The sequence below is a fragment of the Haliotis cracherodii genome, unplaced genomic scaffold (assembly GCF_022045235.1).
Source record: "Haliotis cracherodii isolate W230 unplaced genomic scaffold, xgHalCrac1.p SCAF_6, whole genome shotgun sequence".
NCBI lineage: Eukaryota > Metazoa > Mollusca > Gastropoda > Lepetellida > Haliotidae > Haliotis > Haliotis cracherodii.
Genome location: NW_027266319.1, coordinates 52,746,690 through 52,759,405, shown reverse-complemented (window position 1 = coordinate 52,759,405; position 12,716 = coordinate 52,746,690). Strand labels below are relative to the sequence as shown.

Below are 12,716 nucleotides of genomic sequence, written 5' to 3'. Positions count from 1 at the left end.
ATCATCAATTATCAATGTTAATTATCAATGAGAAGTTTATAGTCAAAATGTATTCAAAGACTAGACATGTAACTTGTGGAATTAAATATGTTTAAGAAATATAAAAACACAGGTTTCACATATTTAACAGATGAGAATTATGTTCAGAAATCTTTTCTTCTTTTTTTTAAAATGGTGTTCAAGATTAGTTATAGTTGATAAACAGTGTAAAATTTGTTGATTGAATATATTTTAATTTAATTAATTAAGTACAATCCTGACACAAATGACACAAACATGAAAATATAGCAACAATGAAAACAATACAACACTTTATCTATCATTGTAAACCTATAGAAAGTGTGTTCTGTGTTGTGATTGGCTAATTTGGGTCACATGACCAAATGTCAAATCCCGAAGGAAGCGAAAGCAAAGGGTGAGTAAGTACGAGGTGTTAAAGAGCGCGCATGTTTTTTTCAAAATAAAACAATAGGTTTACAATATCGATAAATACTATGTGTGTGTCTATTTCCGGGATTTTATCGAGTATTTGCATCTTGGAAATTTTCATTCGAGCCCCTCAAGCTAACGCTTTCAGGTCTTGAGATGAATTTCCAAGATGCAAATACTCGATAAAATCCCGGAAATAGACACACACATAGTATTTATCTTCTAAGTAACATTTGAAAAGATGTATATCACAGTCAAAGCATACTGAATTTGCTCATTAAAAGTACTCGCCTCAATAATGATAGTTTGTAGCAGAACACAACTGAGTGAGAGATCCCTCATCTGTCTCCCAGACCCTTGAGAATTTTTTTAAAAGGAGTCCGACTCAAGTCTAGAATGATTTGGCAAGACTAGATTGCCTCAGCGGAAATTAAGGATTGTACTGGGCTCCATTTGGATTTTATTCTTTTTATTATGTAGATATATATTTCTAAATAAGATAACTTTATTTCTGGGACTACATGTCAGTCTAAGAGATCTCCTACTGTTATCCTAAGGGCACAGATGAAGGTCATTATCAAGCACTACGTTCTAAGCCAGGCTTCCTGTCATGATGCTTGACAGTCTTATTATCATTAGGGAAATATTATTTATGAAAAATATAAATATTCCCTATTTATCGAATCAGTTGAATCATTGTGGCGGTAAATTTGAATGAAATGCAGTAAAAAACACTTAGATACTACCACTTGGTAGAAACTATTATTTCCTATTTGTAAAGTCAATCATCTAACTGGCCTTCTTGGAAGTTATTTTGGTACAAATATCACAGTATCTTATATAAATCACAGATAAGTTAAAGGAACATTTATAATTAGTTTCATAAATACACAAATCTGATATATTACAAACATGACACATAATATAATTTTGTGTTAAAACAACTTTAATTTTACCAACCTTAATTTTCTAGCCCTCTGGTGGCAACATAATTTAACCCATTTACAGTATTACTAAGCAGTGTGTGAAATAGCCACGTAGCAGCCTGTTATCAGATGACATGGCAACCCACAAACCTGGTAATATACCAGTGGTCAAACTTGCATATCGTCACCTTAACATACCTTATTCGCAGTATTAAGCAACCTTCTCCAGAATCAACCCTTGACCAAATTCCAGACCAATCTGTGAGTAATCTTCATATGCGCCGTCCAAAATATTTCACGACAGTCTGTAGTGTCTTGTGAATATTACAGAAAACAGTAGAGTAGAAGGTGTATATAATTGCCTAACATCAACATTTGAATGAAGTTTTTACTACCACTCAATCTCCGAACACAAATTTAGTTTGTTGTGTACGGATCTAATAGGCGAACCCCCACATCAATTTATTAAGCTTATTGTCTTATTATGGCGCATACGGTATGTATATCCAAGATGGATGACCATTAACAACCTTAACTATCTTCTTATCCTTTGACATACATGTACATGACAACACAATACTATCAGATCATTCATCATGGAAGCACAAGGTAGATAACTGTTCATCTACAAATATAACAAAAATGATACAACACAGATGAGCATATATTAAATTTGAAATTAAAAGCATAGTTTATAAATGAGACACAGTTCCTCCTGCAATAAAGAGATATGCTTTGAAGCCCAAGCTACAAATACAAATACCTGAAAACTAATATCTACATTTGGCCTGTTTTGTATGTGAAACAGATCTTAATATGGGAATAAATAAATATATATTTTAAAATAGAATCATATTCTTTAATTGTCCATAATTTACAAATTAATATATTTTAACAAAGAAAAACATAAGGCACACAGATTGCCAAAGGCAATCAATTAAATATTATGGGGATTTGTAGTATTCGTTTGCCAGATGTTCACCTAAGTTGTTGTCATGTGCAACTTGTTCTTATTTCTGGACCGCTGCGATATTGCTGGAATATTGCTAAAAGCGACGTAAAACCAAACTCACACACTCACTCTTATTTCTGGAACAAGATTAATCATTTCATCCTGATAGGTCAAAATACTTTACATATTTCATACAAGAAATCAAAAACATTTCCACCAGTTTCTCAGTTTTCAAAAGAAACAAGCAAGTAACCAATTTGTAGTGGCCTGATCAATATTTTGTGTGTAATAAATAACAAATTAAAACTGCAAAAACAGTTTGTTCTTCTATGAAGCAATGGAAAATTGTCAATATTTACAAATTATTTTTACATACCTGTACAAGGCTACAGGTAGGAATGCTAACATAAGTTACTACCCTGCATTGACTAATATCATACATCATTTCTGAACTCATATTTTACATCTATGTACACAAAATCTAAATGAATAGTCAAGTACAGATATCAGGTAACAATCACAGTTTCTGGTTTAAATGAGACAACAGCATAATTCAAGGCCACACCCCCGCGGATTCCCTCCCTTTGTTGAGACTCTCGTGATTGGTGTGGATGTGCAAGCATGGGCTCAGATCGCTGCGACATGATGATCCTCCCCACAGCATGCTTACGAGATATTGACTCCTTTTCCTTCACACCATTCCTACGTATATTATCTCTGGTTGATGAACTGGTAACAGAATTTGGTCGACTCTGGGACCGCTTTGATGGAACTGGTTCTTCGTTTGTAGAATACCTGCCTTTGACGTGATACCAGGCCGATTTGTGATGAACAGCTCGCTTCATATCCCGGGGTATGCCAGGCTTTTCCAGTAGGCTGTGGATGGAGCTGTGTGGGCCTGTGATGGAGCGGCAGTTGGAGACGTTGATGGCGTACGGACCTGGGATGCTGCAGCGAGATCGGTGACTCTGGAGGCTGCTGTTGGTGAGACAGGAAGACGAGGCGCCTGTCGTGTAGACCCCTAATCCATCTCCTCGACTGAAGTTGGCACTGTGAGTCCTATTGGGCATGCCAGGCTTCACACTTCCAGCACTGCCATACCGAGCGAACAGCTTCAGAGGAGCACTGACAGGACGGGAGTCCACTTTAGCTTTCACTGGAACCTTCTTTGGTGATTTCTGCGGCTGGGGAGCCATATCACTTGCATAGTTGTCTATCTGTGGCTCCGAGACCATGACTGGAGGGTTTCTAGGATCCGCCTCCTCCTCATCACCCCCTCCCCCTGCAAAACTGAGGTCCACAGTCAACCTCCTGATAGAAGAGTCTGATGTTAAACTGGAGGTGTTGGTCTCGGACAGAGCCACAGTTTTACCCATATCCAGAGCCTGCTGAAAGCGTCTCTCCATTGAGCCCCTTCTCAACAGCTTTGGTCGGTCTGATTCAGTCAGAATTCTCTCGGATGCACTCATGACACTAGCAGAGCTGCCCATGATGCTGAGTGGACGATTGTGCTTCAGTAGGTCATCTCTGCTGACAGATCTCACACAGTCACGATCCCCATTTCTCAACCTGTTAATGGTGGTGGAAGGCCGGAATTTTTTCTGGACAGCTGAAAGATCTTTATCTCTGAAGGAAAGACTGCTGTAGGGATTGGACGGTGTCCGGGTGTCGGTAGGTTTGGCAGGCCCAAACTCATAGTGACCCAGTCTCAGCATCACCTCCTGGTTTGTGAGGTACTGCTGGGCTGCCTTCGTGTCTGGGTGGTCTCCCCCTGGAAGTAGGACCAATAATCTTACAAGCATCAAAACACTGTAACCCTGAGAGAATAATTAAATTAAGAAAATAATCTCACTTAATGATAAAAAGAAATAAACTTTATATTTAAACAGCACTGATACCTATTGCCATACTAATACAGTCCTGGGTCTACAGAACCATCTTTACACAAAGACTATTGTAACATCTATCCTTTAACACATACAATAGATGTAGAACTAAGATCACTTCTGGGAAGTGGTTCCTGGTGATAGTTGTTTGCATAAACACTCATTCATTGTGTTTGGTAGTGAATGAGTGACTATGGTTTTACGCCACCTTTAGTAATATTCCAGCAATATCATGGCGGTGGACACCAGAAATGGGCTTCACACATGCTACCCATGTGGGGAATTGAACCAGGGTCTTCAGCATGATGAGTGAACACTTTAACCACTAGGCTACTAGTCCTGTTTGGTAGTGAGATAGCCAAGGCTATCAGTGGGTTCGCTCATCACGCCGAAGACCCAGGTTCGATTCCCGACATGGGTACAATGTGTGAAGTCCATTTCTGGTGTTCCCCCGCCGTGATATTGCTGGAATATTGCTAAAAGCGGCGTAAAACCAAACTTACTCACTCACTCACACTATCAGTGGGAGGTGAGATGGAGAGTTTTCATCGTTCATTCCCTGAACATGTCATGTTTTTCCTGTGACCCTCCCTCATGGTCCTTTGAAACAAATGCTAACTGAGGCTCACATCTCAAGTTTGAAATCAGGTAGTATTTTATAGATCCGCATACAATCTGGAAGAGGGACTGATTGGGTTGTGTTCAACACCGCTTTGAACATCATTCCAGTTATATCATGGCATGTCAGCTTAATGTGGGAGGAAATCCCAAGTGATGTAGGTCTCAGATGTTTACCACTTCGATAAAACCCACTAGGCACATCTACATGGGATGGTGCTGACAAACCTCGAAACTGAGATTCCAGGGCAAACTGGGATTTGAACCCACAATCAAAGGTTTCACAAAACTCTGCAGTGCAAATTGGGGAGCCATAGATGGCTAGGACAACTGTTCCCCCTAGTCTACTTGATACAGACCCCCACTGATCCAGCTTACCTAATCTTGTTGTGCGGATGTCCAGAGCCCGTCTCAGTAGCTTTATGGATTCCATTTTCGCTGAATAACTTGGCTGCTCCCCAATCAAACAACCTGAACAAAGGCAAGAATATTCCTAATTTGAAACATGCATGACATACTGTAGAAGCACTTACTACTCATTACAAAGTCTGAGTTTTTTCTCATAAGAATGTTGTTTAATGACAATAATACCCTTAGCACATATATATTCTCAACTAGATTGACACATATTTTCATGCAAAATGTGAATTATGGAAAATTGGACAGATCTTGTGACAGTACATTCATTATGTGGATGTTGAAGTACTGTCAGTCAAACATGTGAACCATCCTATTTTTATTTTTGTCTTATTTGTTATTTGACAAGCTTGTTGCACTGTGGACCAAATCTTTTCCGGCAACAAACTCACTTGTCCTCTCTACCTATCATAATAAAGATGCAAATCTCAATGAAATTATGCCTAAAATTGGATTTGACTAAAAGTGCAAATATTTTGTGCACAAATTCACATGCTTTCTGGCATGCTACCCTACTCAAAGAAGATAACAAACCCCTGATTCTTTCATATTACTGTAGTTGTTAAAAGGTCGACATGAGCGTCACGCCAAATAATTCATACCCAAAAAAATAAAAAAAAATTTTTTTATTAATCTATTGTTCACAGATCCACAAATGTTTAAAACTTGGCTTTTATCACACCATCTGTCAAACATCCTCAGAAAATATACTAACTGTCAAATAAATTTCATTGAAACTAAACTCCAGAACAATGTGTGAACTGTTTCCATGTGAACATGATGAATTAACCCTTTAATGTTTAGTTCTGACCCCCCATCATGTAAGAAAAACAGGACTGTTTTCAGCATTTAAAGTGCCAAAAGCTAATATCCCTCATATTGTGAAACAACATTCAAATGTTCAAATCAAGATACCATTGAGATTTCCTTCTGTCTGTAGTTAAAAAAAATATTTTTTACATCATAATGAATAATTCAGAAGCTAAGTTCTGGAATAAAAAGAATTATCACATGGGCAGGTACCTAATATGTGGAATTTGGTAATAATATATAAATTCACATCCCCAGTTCATAGGAATATGTCAACCAATATGTACACATGAGGTGCCAAGGTTGCAAAACTTTGTTTTCACATGCCCAGTTCATAAACTTGAAGATCCGGGTTAGAATAGGTCTTCATCAACCCATGCTTGACCTCAAGGGCAACTATGCTTGTCGTAAGAGGCGACTGACGGGATTGAGTGGTCAGGCTCGCTGACTTGGTTGATGCATGTCATTGTATCCCAATTGCGTGAATCGATGCTCATGATATCAATCTCTAGATTGTCTTGTCCAGACTTAATTATCAATAGACCACCATTATATAGCTAGAATATTGTCGAGTACGGCATTTAAAACAAACAAACAAGCAAACATAAACATGTGTGTTTAAATTTGTCCCCTACAACCAATGCTTGTCATGAGAAGCTACGTCAAGAGGCGTGTGGTCAAGCCTGGTGACTTGGTTGATTGCAAGTTATTGTATCTCAACTGTTTTTTCTCGTCCAGTCTCAGTTATTCACATGCTGCAGTCACATATCTAGATTATTACTGTACTGCAGCATTAAACAAACAAGCAAACACACAAACCCAGTTCATAGAGTATCTCTGCCGTGAGGAGATGGTTGGGAGTGAGGCACTGTTCCCGCACTTCTATAGCCCGACTGTACAGGTGCTCTGCCTGCGCCTTGTCACACCTGCACGGGTAAACACAGGAAGGCAACGATGAACATCTTCAAAATGTACTTACAAATCATTCCAGCTTTCACCATCGTAATAATGAAGTCGCTGACGTTCTCAAAAATATTCATTAACTAAAGTATATATGTACATCCGGAATCAACACAATGGAGTGATTTCTCTGACTTATGATATAATTATAATTTTGCATTATGACCTATAGTTCAGAACGGCCAGGGAATTCATGGCTCAGAATCAACTGTAACAACCATATAATTGTTTAATATTCACAGAATATATAAGTCGTCCTTGCTCCATTAAGCACACCCTGACCAACATCTAGATGAAGAAGTACAGCAGTGTAGAAGGGGAAAAAGGTTTAGTTCCATCGACATTGGCAATAAGTTTGTTCACTACTGCTCGATCTCCAAATATACAAATTTAACTACCGTATTCGACTTAATGGCGCCCAGGGCACTCTCAAAATTAGAAATAGGGGGCTCTTTTTAGAATATTATTTTGGTGGAAAAAACAGAGTTGAAGGATAAATTTCGTGGTTTATGCTAACGACCTGACTGTTTATATACGACAGATATATTTTTCCAGAATTTAATTGCCCATAATTAAGGGTGCATATAACACATGAGTGCGTATTATACACGAATAAATAAATCTTGTGCACATTGATCAATCGGAAGGGATGCTAATTGGGATGGTTCACTTGCCAATATATTTGTAAATATCACCATGGGTGCTTATTAGAGCGGGGTGATTATTACGTGGATTACAGTAATTGTGTATGGTTTTAATTAGCTCCACCAAATTCAAATTTTCTATGTGCCCAGAGCACCTATCACAGCAAATGCAGTATACGTAACAAGGCGTTTGACACTGCAACAAAATATGCAATGTTCATTTTCTTAAATGGCTACAATCACAGAAGAGTCACATTTGCATAAGACATACCCTTTGTTATTAGTAGTGGAAGACAGAAGTCTGGCAAGTGCTACCAGAACATCAGCAACCAAGGGATGACGTTTTCCAAACCACTGTTCTCGTAGGATAAGACACTGTCGTAGACACGACTCAGCACGAAGACAGTCCTGTTGTTTGTGCCTACCAAGTAAGGAATATCACAGTACACACATGGATATTGATTAAATCTCAAAACATTCACCAACTGTAAGCTGTGGTTATGGTGTAATGTAAATGGATTTATTGATAAACTGACATCTGATATATCAAACAATACCGATCTCTACAGGAGGTAGGTAAGTTTGTCTTATCTCATACCCAACACTCCAGGAGATATTAATTTACTTATTAATTTCAGGGTAGGATACTGTCAACACACTTTTTTATACTTCCAAAACAGGTGATATCTTATTGTAAGGGACCAGTCATTTATTACAGGGGGCTGAGGCTGGGCAGAGGTTTTTGATGAAACAATAATGACCCTCCCCTAATGCTTGTCGTAGTTTGGATGACTCTCCCTGTGTCCTTGTACATTTTTTTCATGACCTTACCGAAAAGACAAAATGTAAAAGCACTCGATATTCTATTAAAACATGTCTCTTTTTTCAAGACCCCCAAATATGTTAAAAATATTTTATGACCCTGCTCTAGAGACTGTGATATTTTATAGTGACCCTCCCCTGCTTCCCTGTGTTGACCTAAGGAATTTTTCCAGAACAAATTATCTGCACACAGATCTGTTATGGCTTGCAGATAGTGAGTGATTGATGGACCTAATGGGTTTATTTCAGTCTTGACATCTTGACAGCTGATATAAAGAGGTGTCATAACTCACAGAAGGAGTAGTTTTGTTTCAAGTACTGATGCATAATGATAGTATATGAGCATGGTAAACACGTAACATGGTATATAATGAACAATAAAATATTTTCAGATTTTATGTGCAAGGGTTCTCAAATCACTGACTCAAATTTCCCAATTATTTTCAAGTTAAGCTTCTGCTAAAGGTCTGTCTCCTGAACTTCACAAGTATCAACTGTCAATGTATTGCATCATGTATTGTATCACAACCTTACTGTTGAGATAAGTATCTAATAACAACCAGACATATCATGACAGTCCTAACCCATGTATAACTGTTGACTTCAAGGGCAAAAACCTCAAACATGATTCCTTGAGAATGTTCAACTAAACTGAAAAGGAAAGAAAAGACTTGAAAATTGTATTTGACCAAAAAATGACAAACGTTACCAGGCTGAATGTTTGGTATCTGTGAACCAACTCACGCTGATCATGACAACATGCGCTTCACTCTTCTCATTACATTGTCATCGAATAACCATTTCTTGTTTGTTTCGTTTTTAGCCACCATCAAATATAAGTGCATATCGTTGGATCATAGGTTTTCGCACACCATACGTTTTCGGACAGACATGTTTATTGCGATTATTGCGTGTTTGTTTCATTTTTAGCCTCCATCAAATATAAGTGAATATCATCAGATCATAGGTTTTCGGACATCATACGTTTTCAGACGGACATGTTTATCGCGATTCTTGGCCCTAATATAAGGGTTGTTGCGTACCACATTGTTAATACCCAAATGATTGCTTGTTTTTGAGATAAAGTTGTCTTTTATGAGTGAGTGAGATGTTCACAGTTGTTCTTGTGATAAGCAAGAAAACTACACATTTTTTAAGCATCTGAAAACCCATAACACGGGGATACTTTCTTTTGCTCGGCAGTTTACTTCAATAGAAGGCAACACCAAGCAGTAGTTATTTTACTTTTACATTATTCTAAATACTGTCCACATACTGCAAGGACAAAAAATATTGGAGGCTACAGCATTAAAGAATATTTTGGGGAAATAATCAGTAATGTAATCTATTTTTAAATAAGGCCTCAGTGAAGATTTCTTACCTTAGAATGCCAAGATGGTAGAGGATGGTTGCCCTGAGGGTGACATGACCTGGACAGTTCTCGATACTCTCAAGCGATTCCTTCAGTAGGTCCTCCGCCTCAACCAGCTCTCCCTCACTCAGTCTGATACTGCCATGGTGGCCCAGTAGACGACCTGAACGCACAAGACATCAGCATGTGAGGTAAATAGCCATGACATACCGCTTCGGATGCTCTTCTCAGATGCTCTTCTCAGATGCTCATGATTACTGAGTTTCATTACCCCACATATGATAAAGTCTGTGTCTCTATCAAGCCTAAGCAAGATACTCCAGGGTTCCATGAAAAACTTGGAATACCGGTATCTCAAATATACTGTGACAGATCTTTATGATATATAGACAAGGTTCTGTTTTTTCTCATAGTAAGGCAAAAACATTATTTTGTTGCAAACAGACACGTGCATTACTTTTCAAATGATTTCCCTATACAGTCCTTCATAATGTGTTCAGATCTATCTCCTTCAAAGGACAAGGCATGACAATGGTTGGTTGGTTTGTTGGTTGGTTGGTTTGTTGTTTAAGGCCGCACTCAGCAATATTCCAGCTATATGACGGCGGTCTGTAAATAATTGAGTCTGGACCAGACAATCCAGTGATTGACATCATGAGCATCGATCCACGCAATTGGGATCGTTGACATGCATCGACCAAGTCAGCGAGCCTGACCACCCGATCCCGTAACCAAACCATCACCTGTAAGATGACAACACGACCACTGTGCCATCCAACAGTACCACACAGGTAGAAGGCTACATAACTACATTGTAACAGCAGAACACTTAGTATGGGCTTAATACTTGGCACCAAACCATCACCTGTAAGATGACAACACTACCACTACCAACAGTACCACACAGGTAGAAGGCTACATAAATACATTGTAACAGCAGAACACTAAGTATGGACTTAATACTTGGAACCAAACCATCACCTGTAAGATGACAACACTACCACTGTGCCATCCAACAGTGCCACACAGGTAGAAGGCTACATAACTACATTGTAACAGCAGAACACTAAGTATGGACTTAATACTTGGAACCAAACCATCACCTGTAAGATGACAAAACAGTAATGGTGCCACACAAGAGAAAGCAATATTTAGTAACTCACAAGGTACAGTTCAACCCCTCACCATGTTCCAGCACAGATTCTCGATGATAACAATACCCAAATCTATATGTATCGATCTGTTTACTGGAACAATCTGATTGTAACAAATGTGAGTCTTGTTCAACCTCCTCATACACAAAGAGTAACTGACACCCATGTTGGAGGTCCTTGAGTCAGAGATAGATGGGACATCACACAATGGCCGACACCAGACGAACATTTCATGCTCAGGAGACTTTATTCAGATACTTCAGGAAACAATGACATGCTTGACAGAAGGCCATTGGGGATTGTTCAGTACTGAATGCAATACACAGTACACACCCACAACAATGCTTCAGGGTTTGATAAAACGTGTATTTGGAGCTAGATAAAATTTGATCTGTGTTGATAAGATCCAAGTGCATATTCATGTATTCATTTTGGACACCCACTGTACTGAATTGAACCTAGGACTTTGAAAAACATGAATTTATTTATATTTACTCAGAGCTGTAGGTTCAAATGAGTAACCTTTAAAAAAGGACTAACAAAAGAGGTTTAAGGTGTTGAATCTAAATTATTCAGAAATAGTCAGAACAGCTCCTAGAACAAAAATGAATTATGCTTTTACTTTTGGATATCGTAATAAATAGGGAAGAACTCATTAGATCATTTATCAAATCAACTAAATTCTGTCCTCTTGGAAATCTTGAAGTTTATTTATTCTTTTTCAACACCTGGCCTGACATAACTGAAATCTGATGACCATAAACAAAAATTATTTTACATGATAAACATAGGGCTAACCAATAATGTTCTTTAACTTAAAAGTATTAAAAGACCATTCTCAGAAAAGTTTCTAATTTTATAGCTTTCATTTTTTTTTTTAGATTATATATTTGTAAAGGATTTGAGCAGGATCTTTTTTAGGTTTTCTGGTGTGATCATATCAAAATGAATTGTAAAGGACTTGATGTAACAACATGTAAAGATTGTTGAACAGAGCAGTGGAATTAATTTAGGCTTAGCCTATTTGCCAACCTGCTTGAATAAATTTTATGTAAAATACAAGATGAACTTAAAATATAGTGTTTAAACCACATCACTGAATTGAACGAAACAACATGTACCTGGCGCCATATGATTTATCGGATTATCCCATCATGAACATCAACTAGGATTACACTACTCACCCCGAACTTAACAACAGGGATTCACCATGAGGGTATGTCAAACAGATCCACCTCCTCTGAACCAAGCAACATGCACACAGCACAACATGTACATTTAGACAGAGCTCCGGAACAAAGTTGTCAAGGATCCAAAACCTCATTTGTCCTTCAGTCAATGTGGAAGGTGACATGCTTCTCTTGAATGCTGCCAAGTTAATCTGTACAGGTTACGCTGTGTATTACAATGTAATCCCATTTGCTGAGTGACACATCATTAGGGCTTATAGATAATCTGATTAATCTTGCACCCCTGACTGTTGGCAGATACTCATAGACATGGGATTCTATACAGTGGTTCTAAGAAGCATATGGGTGGTCTTATTATCTCAGACTCAAGTGATATACGTCATGTTAAACAGTTTATGGTGATATTATTATCATTATGATACATTATGAAAACGGCATTTCAACCATGAACACCTGGGTTAGTATGTGTCCCCAACACTCCACTGCTAGTCAGAAGAGGCGACTAAATTTAAAACCTGAGATTTCGGTTTAGACTT

The 12,716-nt window shown here is 38.1% G+C and overlaps 1 protein-coding gene across 1 annotated transcript in view; it reads right to left on the bottom strand.

Annotated features, from left to right (window-relative positions):
- Window positions 1–1,106: 1,106 nt before the first annotated feature.
- Window positions 1,107–12,716, bottom strand: part of LOC139446028 (tetratricopeptide repeat protein 41-like) — a 59,333-nt gene continuing 47,723 nt past the window's right edge. Inside the window, exons 14-18 of the mRNA XM_071227293.1 lie at window positions 9,846–9,999; window positions 7,914–8,063; window positions 6,858–6,964; window positions 5,190–5,282; window positions 1,107–4,078 (exon numbers count right to left, since the gene is read on the bottom strand). Coding sequence (XP_071083394.1) covers window positions 2,814–4,078; window positions 5,190–5,282; window positions 6,858–6,964; window positions 7,914–8,063; window positions 9,846–9,999 — 1,769 coding nt within the window. The 3' untranslated portion in view covers window positions 1,107–2,813. The remainder of the gene's footprint in view (window positions 4,079–5,189; window positions 5,283–6,857; window positions 6,965–7,913; window positions 8,064–9,845; window positions 10,000–12,716) is intronic.